A 27415-nucleotide genomic window follows, 5' to 3' on the forward strand; every position below is an offset into this window, starting at 1 on the left:
TGGATACAGCTCCCATGCCTCATTTGTAGTTGCTTATAAATAGGTCGTATTTACTGCTGGTGATGTATTCTTAGCACATACTTTCATCTGTTCGTTTGAAAATGTACTTATTGGGGGCTCGCAGAAGTGCAGTGAGAGCCAGCCCTGAAAACAGGTACATATTCACAGTAGATAACTGTTACAAAAGTGAATAAAAGACATTCTCTTTCGTTAATTGTATTGGCCTTAGACCTTCTCGAAGAAAAGTAGGTTTGGGAGCTAGGGAGATAGGTGGGGAAATGTGAAGTGCATTTTTGTGAAAGCTATAAGAAATGCTTTACACCGCTCTGGGAAAAAAAAAATCCAAATAAGCACTTACTTGCTATGGACTATCTGGAATTTTATTTGAGGACATTAAGAATCTGTCCCCAAACATAGCAAACTAACAAGCCACGCATTGCCTGAAGCGCTGCTGGGTACTCGTGCATTCCCACTGTACGTTTTTAGGTTGGGAAAACAAAGGCCTGGACAACAGAGGGGACTTGCCCCGAGGCAGGTGTCCAGGTGAGTGCAGGGAGTCCCGCACACACATCCTTGCCTTTGTTCTGAGGCTTCCTCCTGACATGCGCTAATCACAAGATTGTGTCACTTCACGTGAGAAGCTGTTTCAAAACACAGTGGTCTCTCCGCAGGAGGACGACGCACTCTGTGCCCATGTTACCACCTGTGAAGGACTGACTGACCCACCAGCTTGTGCCACTTCTTGCTCCCGCCATGGGACCTTCGGGGAGCGTGCTGAGCAGCGGACAGATGCAGGTGGTCCTGTGGGGCAGTTTGGCGGCTCTCGTCACTTTCTTCCTCATCGGTTTCCTCGTCTTTCTGTGCTCCAGTTGTGACAGGTGAGATCTCCTGTGTATCCGCCGGAACCTTGAAATAACCCGTTCCCTGTGCCCAGAAGACTCTTCGTAGGAAAAGCACGTTACAAACACAATCCCGCTACACAGACATTGACAGAAACCCCTGTGTTTCTAAAGTTAACTAGCTTCTGTGCTGCAGAGCACCTCAGGACGTTTTTTGTATTCATCGAATGAAAATCCATGCTTGATTTTGCTCAGGAGCAACTGGGAGAACCCTTGTATACAAAGCTTCCCAATATGAAATTCTTGCTGTTCTTTTGAGCACATCGTTGTTAAAATTTATATTGTGTTTTCCTGTCGATGGACATTTGGAAATCTTAGTATGATGTGCATGAAAGATACTCTTTGCTGCCACTTGACAGTTACTGATTATAATTGCTATTACGTGGTTTGAAAGGACCATTCAAGTTTTGTGATCTAGAACTGCAATTTCTTAAGAAACATTAATTTTCCGGGGCGCCTGGGTGGCTCAGTCGGTTAAGCGGCCGACTTCGGCTCAGGTCATGATCTCGCGATCTGTGAGTTCGAGCCCCGCGTCAGGCTCTGTGCTGACAGCTCAGAGCCTGGAGCCTGTTTCAGATTCTGTGTCTCCCTCTCCCTGACCCTCCCCCGTTCATGCTTTGTCTCTCTCTGTCTCAAAAATAAATAAACGTTAAAAAAAAAAATTTTTTTTTTTAAAAAGAAACATTAATTTTCCTAGAAGAGAGATGAAATAATCATCTTGGTTGTTTTTAGAGTTATGCTGCTTCTCCCCTTCCATGTCTCCCTCATTTGGAATGTCTGTACGCCCCCCCCCCCCAAATAAAAGCTCTTTGCTCAGAACCAAAGGTCTTTCTAACATGTTAGGAGTGATTTCCCAGGTGTTCAGACGCTGTTAGGATACTTTGCAGGAGCGCCTGGGTGGCTCAGTAAGTTAAGCATCCGACTTTGGCTCAGGTCATGATCTCGCGGTCCGTGAGTTCGAGCCCCATGTCAGGCTCTGCGCTGCCAGCTCAGAGCCTGGAGGCTGCTTCGGATTCTGTGTCTCCCTCTCTTTCTGCCTCTTCCCTGCTTGCTCTCTCTTTCGCTCTCTCAAAAATGAATAAATGTTAAAATTGTAAAATAAGAAGGATACATGCAGCCTCCTGGCAGATTGGTGCTGTGGGGCTGGAGCAAACCAGCCAGTCTACCTCCAGACCTTCCTCTCAGTAACTTCAGGAGAGACCCAACAAGGGTCATTTACACATCTGACAGGACTTCCTACCCTGAAGTCTCTGTCAAGAAGAGGAAAGTCGGACTCTCCCAACCAAGTAGCCTTCCAGTCTCCTCCCAGTTTAGACCTGGAGCTCCACAGCTGGATCTGAGTCTGCTCAGGAAGGTGCAAAAGTAGAGGCTGGTGGAGCTTGCTCCCCTGGACTAGGGAGGGCCTGCCTGTAATTATTTACACTCCCACTAGGCGTCACTGTTGCCTTGACAAATATGGGACATGTATTCTCTAGTACGGATGGCTTTCCTTAGACTGTCCTGAGTAAAAATAAATTCTATTTTTATTCGACGGACTTTTCCATAGACTGGAAGTACATATGACTCATCCTGAGAGCATGTATCCTTCCCAACGTGCCAAAATTTGTATTTTCTTTCATTTTTTCCCCAGTCCCATTGCACTGGGTAGTCGACTCTGAGTTTGTCTGGATTTTCTTTTAAAAAAGGGAAAAAACAGGTAAAATTATTTCTAGCATTCTAGAGTCGAGACAAGTTTCTGCTCAGGAATGTGCCTCAGTCCTCTTGTGAACTTCTACTTTCTACTCTGGGAGAAAGAGAGCTAGAGAGGTGACGGGTCTCATGCTGTGACTTGACCCCCCTCAGACCCTGACGCCTGCAAAGGAGTGATGGAGTCACGGTCCAGCTTTTGCTTCTTTGGCAAAACAAACCAGGATCCTAAAAGATTTAAATGTGGACAAATATTCAGATAGCCAAGGGGAGCATCTGTTTGATCTTAGACGGCACGTTTGGCGTTACAGCAATGTTTTCTCTTCCATTTCAGAGAAAAGAAGCCGAGACAGCACAGCGGGGACCACGAGAACCTGATGAACGTGGTGAGCCCATATACACGTCTGTGTGTGCTTTCGAACACCGGCCACTTATCTCAGTGTGTTCCCACAAGCTGGCAACCTGAGGGAAACCGAGGGAAGGAGCTCACCAGAGTTAACTGGCTGCCTAGAGTCCTCCCTCTGAAGGACTCTTACTCAGCGTGGCTAGAGGCCTGTGCAATTAGCCGGGTTGGTTGGGAGAGTTTCAGAAATGGATGCAATCGTGCTGTTGCCGGAAGGATCCTGAGAGCGTGCCAACCTACTGCAGGGAGCCCCTGCCCAGCTCCGGCCTAGTATTGGTTTGCTAGGGCTGCATAACAGAGGATCACAAACAGTGGGGCTTCAATACCAAATGTATTGTCTTGACGTTCTGGAGGCCAGAAATGGAGATCCAGGTATCAGTGGGGTTGGCTGGCTCTTCTGAGAGCCTGGAGGGTGAATCTGTTCCAGGCCTGTCTCCCAGCTTCTGGGGGTTTGCCGCTCTACGTGGTTTTCTCCCTGTGTCTCTCCATGTGGCCTTTCCTCTGCATGTCTCTGTCCAAGCTTCCTCATTTGGTAAGGACTCCAATGTGACCTCATCTTACTGAGTTTCATCTGCAAGGACCCTGTTCCAAATAAGGTCACATTCCTAAGGTATCGGAGGTTAGGACTTCACCTCTGAAATTTGGGGAGTATCCAGTTCAACCAGTAACAGCTGGTCATGAAGCTAACCAAAAGGTAGGACCCCCGTTGGCCTCGATGTGGCCCGGCTGGGTTTCCACAGCTCTCACATGGGGTGCTGTCGAGCCACAAGGGGCTCTTAGACCCACCCTGGTGAGGAGCACCCTGAGTGTCGGGGTCATGCCCTTACCTGGCTGAGCACTTCCAGCAGCTGGGGAGGGGGCCACCCCATATTCGCAGGGCTGACTTCGCCAGTCTTGCTCGAGCCCCATGGCGGTGCTAAAACAGAGAAGGTGTCTCCGTTCGCTGACATAATTCCTTAAGATCAGGCAAAATCTGCCGGTCGGGAAGAGGGTGTGAAATAGGCAGCCAGCAGACAGAGCTTACCCAGGAGGCGTCTCCGGGCCCAGTCACCGCCCCCGCCCAAGGGCGTGCAAGGCTCTTGTATCCCAAGCAGGCTGGAGTTGTTGGGGCTTCTCTCCTCCGGGAGCCCCTGGGGTGTCCTTGCCTCCTCCTCTGCACGCACACCTCACCCGCTGCCGTTCTGCGTTCTCAGCTCTCCCTTTGCCCTCTTTCTTACCCCAGTCTCTGGCTGTCAACCCCACTTCTCAGCTGTGCACAGCGCCCCCGTCCAGCGCACAGAGCGCAGATCGCTGCTGTGGTGGCATCGAGAGGGTGGAGGGGCGCCTCGGTGGCTCAGTCGATTAAGCCTCCCACTCTTTTTTTTATTAATGTTTGTTTATTTTTGAGAGACAGAGTGCAAGCAGGGGAGGGGCAGAGAGAGAGAGAGACACACACACACAGAATGTGAAGCAGGCTCCAGGCTCTGAGCCGTGGGCACAGAACCCCATGCAGGGCTCAGACTCACGAATGGGAAGATCATGACCTGAGCTGAAGTCAGATGCTTAACCGACTGAGCCTCCCAGGCGCCCTGTGCAACTCTTGATTTAGGCTCAGGTCACGATTTCATGGTCTGTGAGTTCGAGCCCCATGTCGGGCTCTGCACTGACAGGGCAAAGCCTGCTTGGGATCCTCTCTCTCCCCGCTCTGTCTGCCCCTCCCCAGCCCATGCACACATACACGTGTGCACCCTCTCTCTCTCGAAATAAATAACAAATGTTTTTTAAAAAGGTGGGGGAGATGGGGGGCTAGCTCTGCGGTTGCTTCTCCCACACGTAGGTCCCTGGTCCTGGCTTTCTTCACCACCCCCCGTGCTCCTTGGTGCCGGTTGGGGCTAGAGGAAGGGCTTCTGTCTCTGTCCTCCTCCCAGATTCCTTCCCTGTGCTGCTACACCCCTGGTGGGGCCCAGGGAGCCATCAGCAAGCCCCCCTGCGGTGTGGTTCTGATACGTGCCCCAGTGTGAGAACTGCTGCTGCAGACCTTCAATGCCTGCGTGGCCCAGGGTCAGGGACGAGGTCGAAGGTAGTGTCACGGGGGATGAAAGGAAAACGCAGGCTGTTCCCGTGCCGTATCCTTAACTAATAACCGCACAGCCTCTCTTCTACAAATGTGTGGGGGAGAGCACGCAAAAGCACGTGTTCACACGGGCCGTGGTACGTGAGCTCACACACACCCACCACAGCCTTCCACCCAGCTCTCTTTAAGAGCTTCTCTCTCAGCTGCTCGATCTTATTCAACTTGCAGATTCGCCATTTAGACCAAAGAAGCCCTCCAAGTCAGCCTCGCCTCCGCACCCCACCCCTGATCCCAGCTCTTGTACATCCTTGCTCCCTCCTAAGCCCCAGATGGGCCACCACTGAAGCCTAGCCTGAAAAGATCCAGAGGCATGGGGGTGTCCTGAAGTTTGCTCCTTGTGCTACAGAGAGAGGGAGGCTCACTCCAGGCTCCTCTGGGGGCATTTTCTCATGGAAGCTGAGAGGAGAAGTGGTGGCTAGGACCCAGGTTATGCTGCTTCAGCAGCGATGGGTACTTATGCTGTGATGAGCCAACCTGGGAGCTTCCCCCCCTCACACCTGACTCCTGTCTGGGTGCAACCTTTCTGGGATATGAGAGCCTGCACCTTAAGCTCCTGGCGTCCTTACGCAATGACCCGCTTCCTGGCACCCTTCACTCAGGAGCAGCGTGAAACTGAAACAGCGGACTCTCAGTTAAGGGTTCATGACATAGCATGAGCTATTTGCTTTATTATTATTATTATTATTATTATTATTATTATTATTATTATCTGGTTCCCAGTAAGAAGTCAGAGAATTTGTGAGGCCAACTAGCCAAGTTTCTAGTGCTGTTTATATCAGAATTTCCATGTGGAATCCTGGAACATAGGCCAAGTGTGGCCTCCTGGGTCATGCACACTGTATTCTGCGAGAAGGATTTGGGGACAGGTCACATTAGCAGTGATTCAGGCTGCTACATGGAACCAGTTGGGCATTTAAAGAAACATGTGCTTTCTGACTACTTGTTTATTCCATATAGTATCTCCGTATTCGAGCCCAGTAGAAAAAAACCTTCAATGACTTTCTTTCCTCTAAGCATCCAGAATTTGTGAGAATGAGAAAGATTTGCAAACCTACTATTTAACATGATTGTTCTTGTGAACCTTAAAGCAGAGACTTGGCTGGTTATGAAAGTCTCAGAAATCGATTATAGTATCTGTCTTCGACCAGAGTTAAGCCTCTTCCCTTCAGATGGCGTATTTGTCTTGGTGTGGCATGCCTTTAAGAATAGCATTTTGTGGGTCGCCTGGGTGGTTCAGTCGGTTGAGCATCTGACTCTTGATTTCAGCTCAGGTCATAACAGGGTCATGGAATCAAACCCCATGCACATCAGGCTCCTCACTGAGTGTGGAGTCTGCTTAAGATTCTCTCTCTCTCTGCCTCTCTTCTCTGATCACATGCGCACATGTTCTGTCTAAAATAAAATTTTTAAAATGTTTTTAATTTTTTTAATGTTTATTTCCTTTTGAGAAAGAGAGAACACAAGCAGGACAGGGGCAGAGAGAGGGAGACAAAGAATCCAAAGCAGGCTCCAGGATCTGAACTGTCAGCACAGAGCCTGACGTGGAGCTCAAACACGAACCGCTAGATCATGACCTGAGCCAAAGTCAGACGTTTATCCAACTGAGCCATGCAGGCGCCCCTAAAATTAATTTTTTTAAAAAAAACAGCATTTTACAGAGCCTGTGGTATAAGGAAGGATGCGGCTGCTCTCTGCTGGGGTCAGTTCTGACCAGCACTGGGCCTTTTGGCCACCTTCTCACCTTAAGCTAAGGGGACTGATCCCTCATGACCTACCTGTAGCCCAGTTGAAGACCTCAGGTGGAAAGCTCTGCAAATGGTCTTGAAGATTCCCAGTGCCCCAAAGATTCTAGAACAATTCCGTCCAATAGAGCTTTCCACTGTGATGGAAGTGTTCTGTACCTGATCTGCAGTAACCACTAGCCACCTGTAGCTGATGAGCATTCAGCATTCAGAGTGTGACTAGCAATTCAATTTTGTTTAATTTCACTTAGTTTAAGTGGATTTGGGTTTTTGTTGCTGTGGTTTTAATTTTTAGAAAAAGCCATGGCCACTCTCCTCTGCCCGCAGTCTGATTGTTCATGTGGTATGTTTGTTTTGCAGCCTTCTGACAAGGAGATGTTCAGCCGCTCAATAACTAGCCTGGCCACAGATGCACCTGCCAGCAGTGAACAGAACGGAATACTCACCAATGGGGACAGTAAGTTATGCAAAAATACGAGCTTTCCATGCAGACCCCATCACATTTCAAAAAACGTAGCTCAAAAATTAGCAAATGTGTTCTTGCCCACTCTTGGTATTCTACCAGTTTTAGTGAATGTCCTCTCATTTGGATGAAAAGCTAGTATTTATTAATTGGTTTATCTGTGCCATTGCTCTAAGATCTGTTTGTATACTAACCCATCCATACAACTACTATAAGATTACTGATATTAATATTCTCACTCCCTGTAAGATAGCTGTTGTTACTGTCCACAGCTTAGAGGTGAAGAAACCGCAGCACATTGCTGCTTCGACAGATCACCACAAACTTAGTGCCTTAGAAGAACTGAAGTGTATTAACTTACAGCTTTAAAGTACCAGCAGAAATGCACTTCTTCCTGAGGCTCTAGGGGTGAATCTGTTCCCTTACCTGTTTCAGCTCCTAGAGGCTGCCTGCATTTCTTGATTCCTAGCCTTTCCCTCCATCTTTACACCTCTCCCCAACTCTCTTGCCCCACTCTGTCACTTAAAGGGACTCTTGGGGCGCCTGGGTGGCTCAGTTGGTTCAGCATCTGACTTCAGCTCAGGTCATGATCTCACGGCTCATGAGTTAGAGCCCTACATCAGGCTCTGTGCTGACAGCTCAGAACCCGCTTTAGATCCTCTCTCTCTCCCCTCTGCCCTACTCTCTCTCAAAAATAAATAAACATTAAAAAAAAAAAAAAGACTCTCATGATTACGTTGGGCCCACCTGGGTGACCCAGGCTACTCTCCTTCTCAGGGTCAGCTGATAGTTCACCTGTATCCTTAATTCCTCTCTGGCCACGTAGCATAACACACACACAGGTTCCAGAGGGTAGGACATGGACACCTTTTGGAGGCCATAATTCTGCCCGCCATGGAGAGGCTGATACTTTGCCTGAGATCACAGTCAGTGTGCTGACGATCTGTAATCTGAGTGCTGGGCACACCTCTGGATCCACTCTGCACACCGCCTGTTGCACGCACGGAGTGCTGTCCCTGACAAAAATAGCAACTACATTTGCTTCACACTGTCCAGTTTACAAAGTGCTTTCACCTGAGGTAGGAGGTTGTCCTGTACCCCGTGTCCTGCTAAGGAAACTCGGGGAGTGGGGGGGGGGGGGCAGTATCTACCCCAGAATCTGCAGACTCCAGTGCTTGTTCTCTGACCACCATGACACATGTCTGGGGCCAGAGGGCAGAAGTTCAACCCCTCTGTGATGAGTAAGTAAACCTAGGGTGGTACCTGCCATTGTGTCAGACACTGTCCTGGGCTGCAGGTCTCAGAGAATGCCAGTCTAGTCAATAAAGATTAAAACTCATAAGTTATAAACACACACATACGTACATATGTAAAGACTATATATCGTATATAAGAACTATATATTATATAAGGAGCATGTAAGATAAATGTATGAATATAAATATACATATTTTAGTACACATTTATTCGTATATACTTATACTTTTTATGCTCACACATGAAGAATAGATAGTATATAAAGAACATATAATAGAGCAACAGTAATTTAATAACTTGTTCACTACAATGTAGGTATCAGAAGGGCGGGCTGGCTTTGTTGATGTACTCCAACCATCTCTGGCACACAGTAGGCACTCAGAAAACATGACTGAATGGTTTCACACAGTAACATTTCTGTGCAAATCGAAGGATTTCACATTTGGATTTTCTAATTTGAGGTAGAAATGGTAGGGGGAAGGGCCAGTGAGATGGAAGGAAGAGGCACAGGCGTGCAGTCCCTTTGTTACACTGGTTTAGGGCACATTTTTGCCCCCCTGTTTCCATCGTGTCTGTCAAACAAAAGTGACCACTGAAAGGGAATGGTTTCCAGTTATTCCCTCCAAACGGGAGGAGGCCGGTAAGGCCAGGGAAGGTGGCCACCATACATGCCCCCCATTTTGGTGCCCAGCCACTCACGGTCTGGCTCCAGGGAATATCACTTTCTTCCTCTGGTCACGTTAGGCACTCTGCCTACCAGAGTCCCACCAATAAGCAATGAAAGTAACTGTGAACCAAATTAATAGCCAAGACAACTTATTAAATATTGTATTAGAAAGATGTAATAGCTGGTTTTAGTTTCAACTGTGGTTGAAATAAGAATATCAAGTAACAGTCATACCATCTGTAATTTGCAGTTTAGAGTCCAATAAAAAGCACCTTGATTTAACCTAACCTTGCATTATCCAATTCACTGTAATAATTATTTAAAGAATTGTCTTTCCTCATTTTTAATACTTCTGCTGCCTTAGTTCTTTCAGAAGACAGTACTCTGACCTGCATGCAACATTATGAGGAAGTCCAGACCTCAGCTTCAGATCTGCTGGACTCCCAGGACAGCTCAGGGAAGCCAAAATGTCATCAGAGCCGGGAACTGCCCAGAATTCCTCCTGACAGCGCCGTGGACATGATGCTCAACGCGAGAGCCGTGGATGGGGACCAGGGCCTGGGGACGGAAGGGCCGTACGAAGTACTCAAGGATAGTTCCTCCCAAGAAAATATGGTGGAGGACTGCTTGTATGAAACTGTGAAAGAAATTAAGGAGGTGGCGGCAGCTGTGAACCCAGGGAAAGGCCATGGCAGCAGGTCAAAGTCAACTTCCGCTTTGAAAGAGCTTCCGGGGCCTCAAGCCCCCCAAGCAGACTTTGCTGAGTATGCCTCGGTGGACAGAAACAAAAAATATCGACAGAGTGTTAATGCAGAGACTGTTCTTGGAAATTCATGCGATCTGGAAGAGGAAGCCCCACCACCTGTCCCCGTTAAACTTCTGGATGAGAATGAAAACCTTCAGGAGAAGAGAGAGAGCAAGACAGGAGACGAAGGAGCCACAGAGGGGACCAGTGAAACCAACAAGGTAGGCCCCCATGTTTGTGCTTCATGTGCTTTTGTCACGATTAGGAATCTAGCTGCTCTTGGGGCTTTTACTGGCACATCATTCTGGGAAATACATATAAACACTTTCAGGTTCGTTGAATGATGAAAGCTGCTTCATCATTCTGTGTGTGGCTCTCCCCGCACGCCCCGCCCCCCCCCCCCCGCCCTTCCAAATAATAAAATGCTAAAAACTCTTGTTTGTAAAATATTTTCTCTTGGCCCCTTACTTGGATATTTTCCAGTTTTTACATCCTATCTAATCGGGGCTAAGTATTACTGTCTTCATTTTGAAGACCAGGAATTTAAATGGAAACTAGACTGCCCCGTGTTTAGCCTTTTCTGTTTGCTGCTGCCTCAAGCAGCGTGGTGTCCCAGAAGTCAGAGCATAGGAACACACACAGTGGGAACAGACTCACAGTTGCCACTGGTTGTATCTGATTATATGCATACTTCTCTATAAAATCAAGTAAAAGATTTTATTTTGTGACAATTTCAAAACAATAGCCAATAACTCTTAAGGTTAGATATTCAACAAAGCTCTCAAATGTATTAACAATCCCCGGGCCTTACCTGTTTCTGATAACTGGATGTATGAGCCACAATAACTTGAAATTCACATTTCCAGTTGTCAGTATCTCCTTGGGATTTAACCAGGCCCAGTCTTCTTTAGTCAACTATTATCTGATTTCTGTCCTCTCCACAGGAAAAAGCAAGGTTCTCATCTCAGGTTTTGGTGGGAAGGACAAGTAGGGGTTAGTCAGTCAATACAGTTGTAGCCTTAAAAAAAACATCTGGAGTTCATGATCAAAATGTGAACCCTGGCTGTGGCTATATAGGTTATACCCAGTAAGTCATTCTTTGTGGTCTTCTCTGAATGCGTTTCAACTTTTCATATTATCTGTGAAATCAGCTGTTGAGAGCCCCAATAAGAGTGTTCATGAACCTAGTCCTAAATGCAAAAGTGGAGTCTATTGTTTTGCCCTTCATATAAGCAGAGATAATGAAACTAATGTAAAGTCTATTATGCCTAAAAAAAATTCAAGCTTTTTTTACTTATAAGCACTTGAAAGATAAGGTCAATTGTCTAACCACTACCACTAAGCAGTTCTCCAGATATCCCATTAGAAAATGGAAATACCCATCTGGGAATCAATAGTAATACAAGAATGAATAACCCATCATCTTCATATAAACAATCTTAATTTTAAGCAACTCAGATAACTTGAAATATTTAATATTCATTCATTTTTTTATTCATGCACAAGATTTTTGCAAGCACCTACTACGTGCCACATAATCTTCTAGGTGCTGAGAATCCACTAGTGAGCAAAACTTCTGAACAAAACTTCCTGCTCCAGTGGAGCTTACATTTTAGTGGGGAGAGACATAAATATGCACAAAACTAAAGTATATGGCACTTTAGAAGGCTTTAAAGTTTATAGGGAAAAATTAGAACAAAATAAGGAGGATTAGGAAAGTGGAATGAGTACAATTATGAATCAAGTGGTCAGGGTATCCCTACTGTGAAGGTGGCATTTGAATAAAACGTTCAAGGAGGTGAGAGAATGAGTTGTATATATTTGGGGGAAGAGCGGAGGGAATGGCCAGTGTGAAGGGCCTGAGGCTGGAGCTCGTCCGGCCTGTCCAAGGGAGAGGAGCGGGACAGGTGTGGCTGGAGAGGAAAGGGTAGTAGAGAGAAAGGTAACCAGGGGCCCAATCCTGTGTGGCCTTTACTCATAATCTGAATAAAACAGGGGTCATTAGAAAATCTTGAGAAGAAGGGATGACTCTTTGGATCTTTGGCAAAGATGCCCCTGACTATACTGTCAGATTCAACTGTAAAGGGGAGGAGCAAGGAGGAACACCAGGTGGCCATTCTCACAGACCAGACAAGAGATGATGGTGGCTTAGAATAGGACAGAAGTAATGGGAGAAGCTAAGCTGGAGCCAAGAGATTGGTTGGTGGACCAGATGTGTGATGAAAGAAAGAAAAGATAATGACGAGTCCCAGGTTTGGCCTGAGCCACTACCAAGATGGAGTCACCATTCACTGAAATGGAGAGGGCTGCAGGCAGGCGGGTTTTTGGAGAAGATTGCATATTCGGTGCTGGACATGTTTCGTTTGAGATACATACTGGATGTATGAGTAGAAACAGCAGAGAGCAGCTGGATGGATGAGCAGGTTTAGGAGAAAAGGCCTGAGTTGGATTTGTACACTTGGAAGTCATCAGCAGAAATTTTTTCTTACAGCCATGACATTGCTTTAAGGGGGGAATGAGATCACTGATTGAGTGTAAATGACAACTAGAAGAGTTCCCAGGGCGCAGGTCTAGGAAAGAAAAGGAACGAGCAGAGGACACCTAAATAGGAAAGAAAAACAGGAAAGTTCAGTGTCCTGGAAGCCACGTGAAGAAGGTTCAGGGACCGGGAAGTGGCCACTGTGGCAAACGCGGCGACGGGTCAGGAATGATGAGGGCTGAGGATTGACAGTCACATTAGTCACATGGTGGACATTGGTGTCCTGGAGTGTCAGAGGCAGAAACTTGACTGAAATGGTTTAGAGAGAGAATAGGAAGAGAACGATTATTTGAGCAACTTTTTTAGACAAGTCTTAAGAGTTTTTGCTATAGAGGGATGAGGCCATAGATGGAACTGGAAGAAGGGTTGGTTTGTTTTGTTTTCAGAGTCAGAGAAATAACAGCATGGTTTCACGTGGGTGGGAATGATTTCACAGTGAGGGAAAAGCTGATGATATAAACTGAATGGGAGACTTGCTGGAGTGAATGTTCATGAGTAGATGCGAGGGGGCAGGATCTCCTGTATAAGAGGAGGGGACCACCTTTAAGAGGGGCTTGAAGAGTTCTTTGGTGACAGGGAGGAAGGACAATTCGTGAATGCAGAGATGGGGGTGGGGTAGGGTATAAGTTCCTAGAAATTTCTGATTTCTTCAGTTTTCTCCAGGTCACCAGGTAAGAGTGAGGATGGGGGAGGAGGTATTGGGGCCTGGGGAGGGAGGGGAAGGTGGGAAGTAAACAGCCGAGCAGGGACCGGATATACTGGCAAGGGTGGTCCAACACAGAGCAGTGCTGAGAACCCACCTGAAGGTTGAATTCACCAGTGACCAGGAAGGGCATTGGGTATTTAATACTACTGGGTATTGAAAAACATCGTACAATAGATACAAGAGGGGGAGAGGGGTAGAAGGAGAGAGAGAATCTCAAGCAGGCTCCACAATCAGCATGGAGCCTGACATGTGACTTGATCCCACGATCCTGGGATCATGACCTGTGCCGAAATCAAGAGTCAGATGCTCAACCGACTGAGCCACCCAGGCGCCCCAACACAATAGATGTCTTACAAGTGTTTATAAGTGTTAGTTGCTTGACAGCATTTCTTTTATTAGTGTTTCTTCTTTTATTTATTTTTTTTTTTTAATTTTTTTTTCAACGTTTTTATTTATTTTTGGGACAGAGAGAGACAGAGCATGAACGGGGGAGGGGCAGAGAGAGAGGGAGACACAGAATCGGAAACAGGCTCCAGGCTCTGAGCCATCAGCCCAGAGCCCGACACGGGGCTCGAACTCACGGACCGCGAGATCGTGACCTGGCTGAAGTCGGACGCTTAACCGACTGCGCCACCCAGGCGCCCCTCTTCTTTTATTTATTTTTGAGAGACAGAGACAGAGTGCAAGCGGGGGAGGGCTGAGCTGTCATCACAGAGCCCAATGCAGTGTTCCAACTCAAACTGTGAGATCATGACCTGAGCCCAAGTCGGATACTCAACTGACGGAGCCACCCAGGCACCCCTTGACATAATTTCTTTGTAGAAAATAATATCTTCCCTAAAAATAATTTGAAAACATTTTTATAGATGTGTCAAAACAAATGCAAAAGAAAGGCTGGATTATTGACTTCAAACTATATCTTCCCTTGGTCTGTGTTTGTTTTAACAGAGATTTAGTTCATTGTCGTACAAGTCCCGGGAAGAGGACCCGACTCTCACAGAAGAAGAGGTGAGTTTTATTGCTTTTTAAATAACCAGAAAACTTTAAAGAATAGAGCGTTTCTCCCTGAATAAATGCACTGTTATGTAACTCTTCTCTGAAAAAGCTGAAACACTCGTAAGCAGATGTGTAGAGGCCAGGATTTGGGAATGTTGGCTTTATAGTGGCTCAAGTGACTGGGAGATGGTAGGAGAAAAAGGAAGACAGGATGAACAGGTCATCTAAGTGAAAGAAACAGAGTAGGAAAGAAGGAACAGAAAAAAAAGATAGGAAGAGCAGGGGAGAAAATAGAATGACAAGAGAGAGATTTAAGTGCGAGAGCTTTAGTGAGCAGTCAGGAAGGAAGTCCACCTTCGAAGGCACTTAATCATGGGTTGGAAAACACAGGAAACTGGAACAGGTGGGTGTAAGGAATTTAATCCAGCCTGGGAAGTGGAGGGGGAAGGATTTAATGAGGAATACGGAGGCAGAGAGCAGGTAACTAACTCCGGGAAGTACAATTCCAGGCTGCAGCAACAGTCAGACATAGCAGCCAACAAGAAAGCACTGTCTTCTTCCAAGTACCTGGGCTAAATATTCACCAGCTAAACTTTTCAGTGAAGCGTCAAAATCGTACAAGCCGGTATATATGTTATTATATCAAGCTAGGCTCAGAGAGCTGAACACCTCAATTTATCTGGCTGTCTATAGCTTCTATCTGGAATTCCTAGCATGGTAAATTTTGTGCATGTAGGAAAATGACATACATATGCAGGGACATCCCCTCACATCATAGGACTTTGTGTAGAGTATTAAAAAATGAAATAGACTACAATCCCACATTGGGAGTTCAAAGAGCAGAGAGCTTTCCATAGGCAATGTTGCCCATGTGCTTCTGTGTTTCTTGCCCCAGGGAAAGGTCCTGCCATCTAGCCACCTGTTCATATGAGCCAAAATCCTGGGCATCATCCATGACACCCCCATTTCCTCTATGTCCTCAGACTCAGGTCCCCTGAATTCTACCTCCAAAGGGTTTCCTTCACATGCTGCTCTGTCCGTGTCCACTGTGCCCGCCCCTCACCAGCCTGGTGGCGCCTTCACCTTCTTCTAGCAGTCTTTTGTCCCCACTGCACCAGGCCCATCCCACTTGGGACCAAAAAGAAGAATATATGAGAGATCTGGAAACAAATCCTTTAAAATAAAGTTGAGACTATGTAAAAATTTAAATTACTTTTCTTCTAATCTGACATTGTTTGTGGTTTGAGAAAATAGGACCTAGTTATACTGATGAATTTTTAACATAGATTAAAGAACGGTGATTCACATGTATTCATTTTAGGAAGCTGCTTTACAAAAAATAATTATGGAAGTCACTTATTTTTGTATTTTTGTACTATAGTGTTAGCCAGTCCAGACAGACACTGAGACATGAGTTTTAAGTACAATTATCCCAATTTAACAGAATGATGGGAAAGGGTTGGTTATAGGAAGAGAAATGGGGGAAAGGAAGAGGGTAATTTATAAGAACATAATAACAATTTGCAGCCTAAATAATAAAGATGAGAGATTTAAAAGAGAAGAATTGTAGGGGCTCCTGGGTGGCTCAGTCGGTTAAGCGTCCAACTCCGGCTCAGGCCATGATCTCGCGGTCCGCGAGTTCGAGCCCCGCATCAGGCTCTGTGCTAACAGCTCAGAGCCTGGAGCCTGGTTCAGATTCTGTGTCTCCCTCTCTCTCTGACCCTCCCCCATTCATACCCTGTCTCTCTCTCAAAAATAAATAAACATTAAAAAAAATTTAAAAGAGGAAACTTGTGACACTAAATAGCAGCAGGGCTTGAAAGGAACCTGTATACGAAATGGAAATCATAGTCCTAGAAGGTAGATATCCGATCATCAGAAGACTTGTAAATGTTAACACTTATGAAAGATTCTCAACATTCTCTGCACACTAGGCTCGTGCCCAGAGACAATATTAAGTTGCAAGTTAATGAAAGAGCCTTTAACTTTTTAAAAAGAGTGTAAAGGCCAAGAAAACCCAAGTAATTGCAAAGAGCGGAGCATTAATGGCAGGCATCGTGGGGAGGAAAGTTGAGGAGAGAAGCTGCAGTGTGCCCCCCTCATCGGTACAGGGCAGGAAATGGTGTGTTTGTCCTCCTCAGTGTTGCCCCTGAGGGCACAGAGTGCATTTCTACTTTGCTGGCTCCCCTCTTCACTGTCATCCATGATTCACCCTTTATAATCTGTCCACATTTTTGGCTTGGACGACCTTTTAGATAATAAGTTCCCTATGTTTGCACCTCACTGTGAAAAGCAGGTGATTTATTCTTCCTAACTTCAAAGAAATTATCATTCTTCATTTCAAGAGTAATTTTCCATTCAGATCTCTAAGGTGAGAATGTTAATTTACTATTCACTAGACAGGTCAGACCAGCATGGCAGAATTTCCCAAAGATGATTCCTCTGGTTTTAAATCTTTGGATTGTCAAGGCCTGGCAAAACAGAGCCACCAGCCTGTAGTGAAAAGTTCTCATGCAAATGACCAGTTAACATGCAGCAGGCCTGTCTTAAGAAGCTTTTGAGGCCAGCTGGAAACTTCATCCACAGTATGTAAGATATGTGAAAGCAAGGAAATATCTCTCCGCACTTGGGAAGCCAAGCATCTGTCAGGAGGCATGTTCATTTATTTCCTGGGTGTTTGAATAAATCAATCATTATGGCCAATGAAGGTAATGAAGGATATTTCTACTTATTTCCAGCCGTGGTTTCTAACAATAATACCCCCCCCTACACACACACACACACACACACAAATGTCTCTTAATCAGTGTGTTTAATCTATCATTACCAAAGAAAATTAAATCCCTCTTGATAGTAGAGGTTATACGGAGTATGTTAATGAGACTGAGTAGGGGTGTCCGGAAAATAGCCCACGCTTTCAGTAGGGAAGAGGGCCCTGTAAGTGAATTGTCCCCAAATTTCATTTCTGGGTTGGCTGGTTGCAAGTAAGAATGGATTTTTCCCACTGGAGAAAATTTATCCCCATCTGTAAATGTCTATTTAACCAGTAATATGCAATGAAGTTGAAAATTAATGGAAAATGAGGCTTTTACAGGTAGAAGTAGATTGCCAGCCAGAATCCAGGAGCTACTTTTCAGACCACTTCGATGCAGAAAGAGTGAACCAAACGGTCTAATTCGGGGGTTCTCACACTTTAGTGGGCATCAAAATCAGCACAGAGTGCTGGGCCCCGTCCCCAGAGTTTCTGACTCAGTGCTTCTAGGATGGGACCCAGATCCTGCTGCTGCCAGTTCGAAGCCTGCCTTTTGAGAACCATTCATCTAACATCTGTCTTCTTCCTTTTTCCTTAAAGCAGTAGAGCTTTTTTTTTCCCCCAGGTGAAATATTCTGATGTAGAAATCGAGTAAAACATGATACTGTAGTCAGGTCCTGGGGGCCTCATTCTGCCTGCTCTCCTCCTTCCCGAAGACCCAGAGAGAACCTGGTTGTCACGGGGTTATGTTCATATGACTGGTCTACTTACAAAGTTGAACATATATAATTGTTCTCTAGTAATGTACTTCAGGATTAGCACATGAAGAACCCACTTCTGGGTATATAGCTGAAGGAGATGAAATCACTGTGTTGAAGACATACCTGTACCCTCAGGTTCTTAGCAGCATTATTCACCATAGTCAAGACATGGAAACAACCTAAGTATCCATCAACTGATGAATAGATAAAGAAAATGTCAGATACATATCCACGTGTATACATTTTAAATATATACATATATACACATATATATAATGTGTGTATACACACATGTACATACACACACAGTGGAATATTATTCACTCATGAAAGAGATTCTACCTTCTGTGACAACTTGGATAGACCTTGAGAACATTATGCAAGTGAAATAAGTCAGACAGAGAAACCCAAATACTATATGTTCTACATAGATGTGGAATCTAAAAAAGCCAAACTCTTAGAAATAGCAAGTAGAATGGTGGTTGCCAGGGGCTGGGGAGTAGGGGAAAGGGGAGATGTTGGTCACAGGGTACAAACTCCCAGCTGTAAGCTGAGTAAGTTCCAGGGATCTGATACAGAGCATGGTGACTATAATTAACAGTGGTATACTATCATACTTGAAAGTTGAAAAGTAGGTCTTAATTGTTTTCACCACATACAGACACACACACACACACACACACACACACACACACACACACGCATAGTGGTAACAAAGGAGTTAACTAAGCTTTGTAGTAATCATTTCACAGTATATATGTGTATCAAATTACCATGTTGTACACCTTAAGCTTACATATGCTATGTGTCCATAATATCTCACTAAAGCTGGGGAGAATTGGCAAAAAAAAAAAAAATCTTAAAGGGGCATACACATGCCTATAGTGCTAAATATCTAGCTTGTCACTGTAAAGGGGGAGAAAGAAGTCAAACTTGAGGCTTATTTATTTAATTCACCCTTTGTTTTCTAGATCTCAGCCATGTATTCATCAGTAAATAAACCTGGGCAGTCAGGGAATAAATCGGGACAGTCTCTTAAAGCTCCAGAGTCCACCTACACCTCCATCCAAAGCGCCGCTCAGAGATCCCCCTCTTCCTGTAACGATCTCTACGCGACTGTTAAAGACTTCGAGAAAACGCCAAACAGCGGTAGCATGCTTCCAGCAGCAGTGAGACCCAGTGAGGAACCCGAGCCCGATTATGAAGCAATACAGGCTCTAAACAGAGAGGAAGAAAAGGCCACCCTAGAGCCCAATGGCCACCGAGGCCTTCTCCCGAAGGAGAATGACTATGAGAGCATTGGGGACTTGCAGCAGTGCAGAGACATCACCAGGCTCTAGCAGCCCCGAAGACAACCCCAGATACCGTGTGCTCAGCCGCCTGGAGGGCTCAGCCGCCTGGGGGGCACTCCTGCGGGAAACAAGAAGCTCTGTCAACCCACACTCTGTATGCTGCTCCGGTAACCTGAAGACGATTGAAAACGTGGAGACTGTTTAGCAGGGTCAGAAACAGTGAGGTACGTACCGAGTGCACCCCAGTGCGTCCCTGCCTGCAGGGGGCGCTCGCACGCCCAAGCACATCTCCTTCATGCACCCTCGCCCTCTGGAAGGGTCCCAGCTGTCGGTGGTTTCATCCTATTCGTGAGGAAAGCCAAGATGAAAGGAAGAACTGCGTTCATCAAGAACCACGACCCCACCTGCCTAAAATACTGCCATTCAGAAGAGCCAGGTTTTTCTTCCTTTCTTTTTTTTTTTTTTTTTTTTTTTTTTTCCTGTCTGCCCCTAATATTTCTTCCCCGTGAAATCTTCCGATTTCTAATGGTTCATTCCGAGAAAATTCTCCCCCGAGGCTTGGCCCTTGCCTTCCACTTACGGATTTTAAGATGGTAAGAAACTGTGGTTGCTGGTTCCTGTCAGCTCACAGGACTCTTCCAAGAGCCGCACCTGGAAAAATGACCACTGCAGGTGGACAGGACCGGGGCTGCCTCTTAGGTTTAGGTCTTCATTCCTTCTTATTTGGGCACTCCACATCGGCAGCCTCTCCCAAAGTACTTGAAGTCATTTTTAGATGCTTTATTTTATTTTTCTAGTCAAAGCGTGCCCCCCCCCCCCCCCAGTATTTGAAACTCTTCAGAGCCTTTTCAGTATTTTCAATGAACATTGTGGTACTTCTATACTTGTTTTAGCCCAGAGCTCATTTCTCTGAAACAGAGAGCCTTAATCTCCATGTTGGGACACACCACATATTTGGACGGCAGCCATGGCATCCGTCTCTGAAGGGCTGCGGACTTGAATGTGTATTTCTGATGCTCTCTGCTGCCACACTAACAGTGTGAGATTTCATAAGTTAACTGCTACCCTAAGGTAATCTAAAATTAAAATGTAAAACATTTATTTTTGTTATATAAATTTATAAGATGTTTTATGTTTAACGCCTAATTTCTAGAAAGTGCCAGAAAAAAAAAATGTATATTAACTATTTTGATTTTGTGTACAATGATTTATACTCTCATTTTGAAAAGACACCATAAAGCACATAAGCTAGGTAACTACACGTAGCTGTTATCTTTTTTCTAATCAAGTGTTTAAAATACTGAAGGTTTTTTCAAGACTTAACTTTTCAAATGGTACTTGGAGCTCCTGGTCAAAGTCATCTGGCTCACTAGAGAAATCAGCAGAATAAACACAAAGGATCGTTTTCAGTGAGTTCAGTGGGCAATACGGAAATATTTGAAATGGTCAAAAACAATGGAAAGAATGAAATATGACTAGGGATGTCTGCATTATTAACCTCATGAAGGTATTTATAATTGCATTAAGATTCAGTTACGTGTTTAAGAAAACAGTGATGGTTTCTGCAAGCCAGTCCTTGCAAATGCAAATTGCCTATTGGGGTTTTTTTCCCCTTCATTTTACAAAAATCAGTGGCTGAAATAACTCTGATTAAGAGCTCAGCCTGGTTTGAATTTAATCATCTCTTTAGACTTTATAAGGCCAACATTGGGAAACTTGTTCACTTTTCATTTTAAAAGGAACCTGCTATTATGCAGTGTGGCTACAGAAAGGGACCTTTTCCTACACTGACAAAGGGGGAAAAAAGAGGCAGTTATTCAATGCTGCTGCGACATGTCTGGCTTTTCAGGTTGAATACTCTTGCTGTTTTCACTCATTATGACAAAGGATGCAGTTCGGAGGATGAAGCATCTTGCAAATGGTAGGACCCAGCTCACAGGCATGTTTTTTTCCCATCCCTTGCATTCATGGCTTGATTTTGTGACTGCTCTGTGATACATTTCTGAAAATTGTGAAGTGAGCTTTGTTGGGGTAAACTGGTCGGTTGTCATTATGTTTCGGTCATCCTGGTCTTTCCCATGAAGACCTCTCGAGCCTAAGCACAATCATCATTGACTAGAAGATAAGGGCAGAAATACCCTTGGATTGGGGGGAAAGTTCATCAGGAAGGTGCCACAAGTGGGCCTTGTTCTCTGAATTCGTATCTTTCATGAGCACTGTTTTGCCTGGTGATTTTCATTGCTTACTTGGTATTAATGAGTTTGACCCAACAATCTCTACATCCTGGGGTTCCTTTAGCACTTGGTGACGGCCTTGTCACATTGCATACCTAGTATTGTGCATGCTGCAGTAATGTCCTTTATGAGCGCTTGACCACTCCAAAGTTTTACTGTATTTCATAATGTCTTTACTTATTGCCAGGGAGGTGAGAATGACCTCTAAAGCGTAAAATCATTTCCAGAGAGGAAAGTTCTTTATAAATAGTCATATCATCTTGAAATTTCATTATCAGAATTTCCCCCAGAAGCTCTGAAATAAAGGCTATGCAATATAGCCATAAAATGTGCACTGAACTCTCTCTTGATTTGAGAATCTGTGCTAAGAATAAGTTGTGATTTGAAGTCTTATAAGTATATTTTAGAAGAAACTAGAAGGCCCTCCGGCATAAATGCTAAAAGAAGTAATAGCACAATCCATGAGGGGTGGGGGGCAGGGAGAAGCGGAGTGAACTTTGGGAGCAGGCTTGCTGTTTAGACCATTGGGTACCTCACTGAACTACAGTATTGATGTATCCTCATGGTTTTGACCTTAAAGTACAGTATTTCATAAATTTTGTCACTTTTACTTTATTCATTGAAAATCTGTGCTAGTCTTTGAGTTGGACAAAAGCCTATGGCTTCTTTAAAAAAGTTTCATGTTCAGCTACATGTTACAGTTTAAATCTGTGAAAGGTAGTTATGAAAAGTTTTTACAGTATTTTTAAAATTCAACTTTGACATCCATATTATGCATTGTTATAACTTACATTATGTGAAATTACACAAATAAACTAAGTTTTAGGAAGTGTTTTTTGTCCTGTAAGTCAGAATTGTAAACTCATCTTGCCTAAAGGCAGGATCTTTGTTTTTAGTCAGATATTTTGAAAGTTTAGAAGAATTTTTATGCTGTTTTTACTATTTCTCAAATGCAGTCAGCAGGAAAGTATGACCTATTTTACGTGAAATGTTTAAGGAAATTTTAAATTCTAGAAGAAAGTAATTTTTGCAAATATGTGGGCCACATACATTTTCTTTCCTGTCCACTAAATTACGTCATTAGGTTTATTAAAGCTTTTGAAGGTACTGCTGTCTTTCGTGGAAGAAGGCTAATTACTGATGTATCTGCCCTCAAAATCCAAGAGTTAATTCTAATTAAGTGCTAACAAGAGATAGCCACCACCAAGAACTAAAATTTAACCTCAGGCTGTCACTGTATCTATTTCTCGTATTTGACTTCCGTTTTCTTAATTAGAGCATTTATTTACTTTAACCAGTAACACACTGTGTGTATACATGTACATATACTATACATACATACCTATACATATTTACACACACACACACACACACACACACACACACACACATATATAAAGATGTCTTTGGAATGTCTCCCCTACTAGTGTGATGACTATTGACATAAAAGCAAAATAGAAAAAAGCTACCCAATAGTTTTCACTCAGTAATTACAAGAAAGCCTTCCTAGGTTACCCTCATACCATTTTTCTTATTAGTAAGTTCAGGTTTTAAGTTGTGTCCATAATTCTCTTCGTCGAAACCCAGTGGTATTTTAAAATAGTTTTGTCTTGGTTTTTTTTTTTTAAATGTGTGTGGCTCCTTGCATATTCAGCATGACAGGAGGAAATGTAAATAGGCATCCTTCTCAGTGTTCTCAGTGTTGAGAAGAGATTCGGCGGAAAGCAACAAGAGCCATGTGAGCCAGGACAGAGCCCCACAGGGAGGTGACCCCCACCCCCCACCCCCAACCTGGTAGCAGAAGCAGAGGCCTGTTATCACATGGCTGCATTTTATTTCATTTTCCTTAGAAGGCCGTGTGAGTTTACCGCAGAACCAGCGAGCGGTGATGTAGCATGACGTGCAGAAAACCACTCTGAGATGTTCTGAGAGGCGGCTCTCATCCCAGAGCTTCAGTTCAAGACTGAGTTAGGATTTTGTAAATGAGTAAATGACATTTTTTTTTTTCCAGTGCTCCTTGTACTAGTTAATACTGAGTCCGTGTGATCTAGTGATGCCATTCTTCCAAAAGTGTCGGCGTCTGGTACCCGGCCAGCTTCGTGGTGGCCCTGAAAGCACAGCTGTACTGACGGCTCTTTCCTGGAAATCCTGACAGGCTTACTGTCCTGTGTAACCGGGAGAAGCTCGAGTGTATCGTTTGGTGTAAGTGACTGGTGTGAAAAATAGGAACGTGTGTCTATAATCTCAGATACGCCTTCTTTTTGCAGTGAAATCTATACGCCTCGTCCTGTAGTAGTGCTCTGTGTGCTGTACCTTTTCGTAAACACGGTATTCTTGACAGTGGCATTGGACAAGTTCAACGCACCTAGAAAGCGTTTGACGTAAAGAGACCAGTCCAGAAACCGTGATAGACTAGTCTTCATCTGGAATTATGAAAGTAAATTTTAAAAACCGTGGTCCAGAAGAGAACAAATATTCATAAGTGGGTTTTTTTTTTCCTATCGCTCATTTTTAGGTCTGTTTACGTCCAGTCTCTGGAATTTATAAAGTAGTCATTGTTTTTCCAGGTTCTTCTTTATTTCGGTTTTTCTTAATGCCGGATGAAATGAGAAATGTTGTAACTTTTATTAAAAAGGAAACTCTTTTAAATATTCCATTTGGTAATTGTTTATCTTAATGCAGTCAAATTAGATTTTTCTTTGCTCACCACTTATATACCGTGGGTATTTTTAAAAAATATATTATGCTCTGGTTGTCTTAGATCACCTTCTGTAATGGATGATAAAGGCTGGTAATGGTCATTCCTCAAACTTCTGTGTATGAAATTGGCAACGGTTTCATTGTTGTTACCTTTTAAATATCCTGTTTTATTAATGCACCTCAAGTTTTCAGGGGAAGTTTGAAAGCTAAACAAATAGGAATTTGCATTTCACTGTCCATGCATTTTTTCCTCATAAAAATAGTTTCTCAGAAGAAAGCAACATACTGTCCCATAGGTGGTCCTGATCAGTTTCAAAGTGCTCCTCTGACTCAAAAATAATTCATGACAATGGCGTTTTGACTCATTGTCTCAAAAGGTCTTTATAATGGTCAAATTGTCTAATCCACAAGAGAGTGGAAAAAGTTGTTTCTGATACTGGGCATTTTTAAACCTTAGTTTTAAGTCTGAAAATATCTCACTGGCTTTAACATCTTCTAATTTTTTCCCCTCCACTGCTCTCGTCTTTTTAAGGAGCAAGTCTAAAGAACGGGGACACAAAGCCACTATTTCTTCCGATCTTACCTCGGCTCCTTCTGCACAGGTGACCTTCTGTCACTTTGCACAGCACCACACCTGTTCCCCCTCGCCACCCTGGCTGCTCTCTGCTATTCATAGGCCATTCCAACACATCTTTTGCAAAATGGACACACTCCTCAGATCACGGATCCTGCCCGCCAGCGTGGAACCATTCCCTGCCACTGTCCGGTGGGCGGACAGCTCTGCCCGACTCACCTGTTCCTATGTCCCAGGCTGCCGAGATAAGATCATGGGTCCACCTGGGGAAGCAGATGCTGGGCGGTACAGTCATGAGCTTTGCTAAACCACGTTCATACCTGCCCACATTTTTCATGAGAATGGTTGGCACTACAGGGCCGTGGAAAAGAACTTTAAAAAATTCTCCAGAATCAGAGTCACAACTGCAGAAAAATCAGCACCATGCTCTAACTGGGTAAGCTCACTGTCCCTCATAAGGCTTCAGACTGCCTGTGTCTCCTAAGTTCCAGTGGAGTTAAATCCTTGGAATAACAGACCAATAACTGGACCGTAAAGTAGGAGGATGCTGAGCCTTTCAAGGAAAAATACCCCTTTCTTATAAGACTTAATCACTTATAAAGTAAAGCTGAGTGTAATATTCTTTAGCTATATAGCCATTTACTCCCTCCCTCGGGAGACAGTGCTTATGGATTCTGGTAGTTATAAGTAGTTTGGTCTGCTTTGCCAGGCTTCAAGGACACAAGAATGGTCAAGCATCTCACCGGGGAGCTACCAGATATTGAGAATAACTTGGCCATTTGTAGACAAACTGTCTGATGTTGGAAGTGAGAAACCAGATCCCTTTTAAGCACTCACTTTCCACACAGCTAAGGATCCAGGATGTGTTTGGGTTTTTTTTTTTTGTTTTGTTTTGTTTTTTTAACTTCACTCTAAGTTGTCATAGTTAATTATTTGGATGGGTATTCCAGAGTGTAATTTCCACCACCGCCCCCCCCCCCCCGCCCCGCCAAGTTAAAAGAACGGATATTCTCTTTACACATTTAATTTTTAAAAGTTCACCTAGTATACCAGTTAGGCACCCATGCTAGGACAGTTAAGACTAAAAGGGAGACCAGTCTTAGCCTCTGGAGCCTCAGGGGCTGTCTTATACCTCAGAACTGTCTTATTACAATGTCCGGTTTTGTTTTGTTTTTTAACTCAGCAGTTGGAAACCATGAGTTTAAAACAAACTTTCTTTTTCCCTTTTTAAGCAGAAGAAGGAGAAAAAAACTTTTAACTTGAACTTCCCATTTAGGTAGTCAAGGCTTCCCTGAAAGACAGCAGTCAGTGTCCTTCCCCAGATAAAGAGGCGAGAACCAAAAGCCCAAGTCTATCTCTGAAGATTCCTTTTTAGGTACTTTTAATGTAAAACCCACACATGAATCTGACATGATGTTTCTGACCTGTCCCGTAAGCCTGCTTGCCTTTTTTTTTTTTTTTTTTTTTTTTGCATTTATTTTTTGATGATAGGCTTTCTCGTTTTTCCTGGAGCCACACAAAGACCATTCCGACAGGCTCCTCCGTGGCTGACTACTGGTGTCCTGGACGTGTGGCCGCACCATTAGCAGGACTTGCCTCTTAGGGAAAAGCATGTGCAAAGTGTCAGACAAGCTGAATTTTCTGTTCAAGTCAACAAGCATTTATGCCTCAGGTTTTGACATTTAAAAAATATTTTTCTGAGGAGCAACTACATATTTGATACGGGGGGCCTGGCGAGCAGGAATAAAATCTGAACTAAGCGACGTGGGCAAGACTTCCCACTCCTCACGTCTCAGTTTGTGTCTCTGGAAAACAGGTTATCCCAGCTCCCTGTCTACCACCCTGAGTAGCCTAAGGAGCAAACCATAGTGTGTAGAAATGAGAAGGATGACCTCAAAGATTTCGATCATTTTTAGACATTTTCTTCTTTGTAAACTCAGGAATAAGCCTGGTTTATGGATAGCATAATATGGCTACCAAAGCTACAGTTTTAGGCAACCAGATACATCCTTTCAAATGTGTTTCATTTAAAAACCTAACTTGGTTGTAAAACTGGGAAAAGAAACTCCTCATAATAATAATAATTTTTAAAAAGCCAACAAAAAGACTTCAGTAAAAGAGTGTGGTATCAGTCTGTCATCTGCCCCAGAGTGCTTGTTTCTTACCTATAGTATTTCAACAATTTTTATGGGAGAAAAAAATGCACACTTCTTGGAAAAGTGAATTGAGGTTTTGAATTAAATTCTAAGAGACGACAATTTAAAGAGAAACATTGGAATCAGAGATGAGCTCACAGCTCTGTGATCCCTGTTTCAGCATTGACTTTACTGTGTGACCTTGAACAAATTAACTACTCTGTGCCTCAGTTTCTCCATGTGCAAAATGGGGATAATGATACCAACCATTGCCTACCTCATGGGGATGTTATGGGGACAAATGAGATAATATAAATACAAATGCTTTGATCTCTGGAAGAAAGGTGCTATATAAATTACAGTTATATTGTTTTTAATGATCCAATTGTTATGTTTAGAGTTTAAATAATAGCAATACTATTAGTCATGTTAAGAATAAGTTTCAACTCAGCGCATAATTACAATTCTCTTCTGTGGCCAAATCTTGATCATTCATCCAGTAATGGTACCTAAGGAACTGAAATGGGTATTTGATTTCTGTGTGTTTCTGCCTGTAGTGTTTCTATTCTGAATGTTCCCAAAAGGCTGGAGTTTAACTTGTAATACCTTATAGTTTACATGTAATGAACCTTATTCAAGCTGTGTATAAAAGTATAATTACATGTAAATAGCAGGTACATTGTAATTAAAGGCACTTATCAAATTGTCTTTGTTCTTTTTAAATTGCAATAAAAGTCAGTTTTATATAAAA

The 27415-nt window shown here is 43.9% G+C and overlaps 1 protein-coding gene across 2 annotated transcripts; it reads left to right on the forward strand.

Annotated features, from left to right (window-relative positions):
- The first annotated feature begins 675 nt into the window (after positions 1–675).
- On the forward strand, positions 676–27415 carry PAG1 (phosphoprotein membrane anchor with glycosphingolipid microdomains 1). 2 transcript variants are annotated; one of them, XM_045454792.1, is made up of 6 exons: positions 676–878; positions 2920–2971; positions 7204–7300; positions 9595–10196; positions 14169–14228; positions 18701–27415. In XM_045454792.1, exons 1-6 carry the CDS (start codon positions 754–756, stop codon positions 19067–19069), a joined length of 1305 nt encoding a protein of 434 aa, XP_045310748.1. In that variant the 5' UTR covers positions 676–753; the 3' UTR covers positions 19070–27415. The 2 variants fall into 2 exon arrangements, with proteins under 2 accessions (XP_045310748.1, XP_045310749.1); XM_045454793.1 differs by lacking the exon at positions 18701–27415 and adding an exon at positions 16616–16919.

This window comes from Leopardus geoffroyi, chromosome C3 (genome assembly GCF_018350155.1).
Source record: "Leopardus geoffroyi isolate Oge1 chromosome C3, O.geoffroyi_Oge1_pat1.0, whole genome shotgun sequence".
Taxonomy (NCBI): domain Eukaryota; kingdom Metazoa; phylum Chordata; class Mammalia; order Carnivora; family Felidae; genus Leopardus; species Leopardus geoffroyi.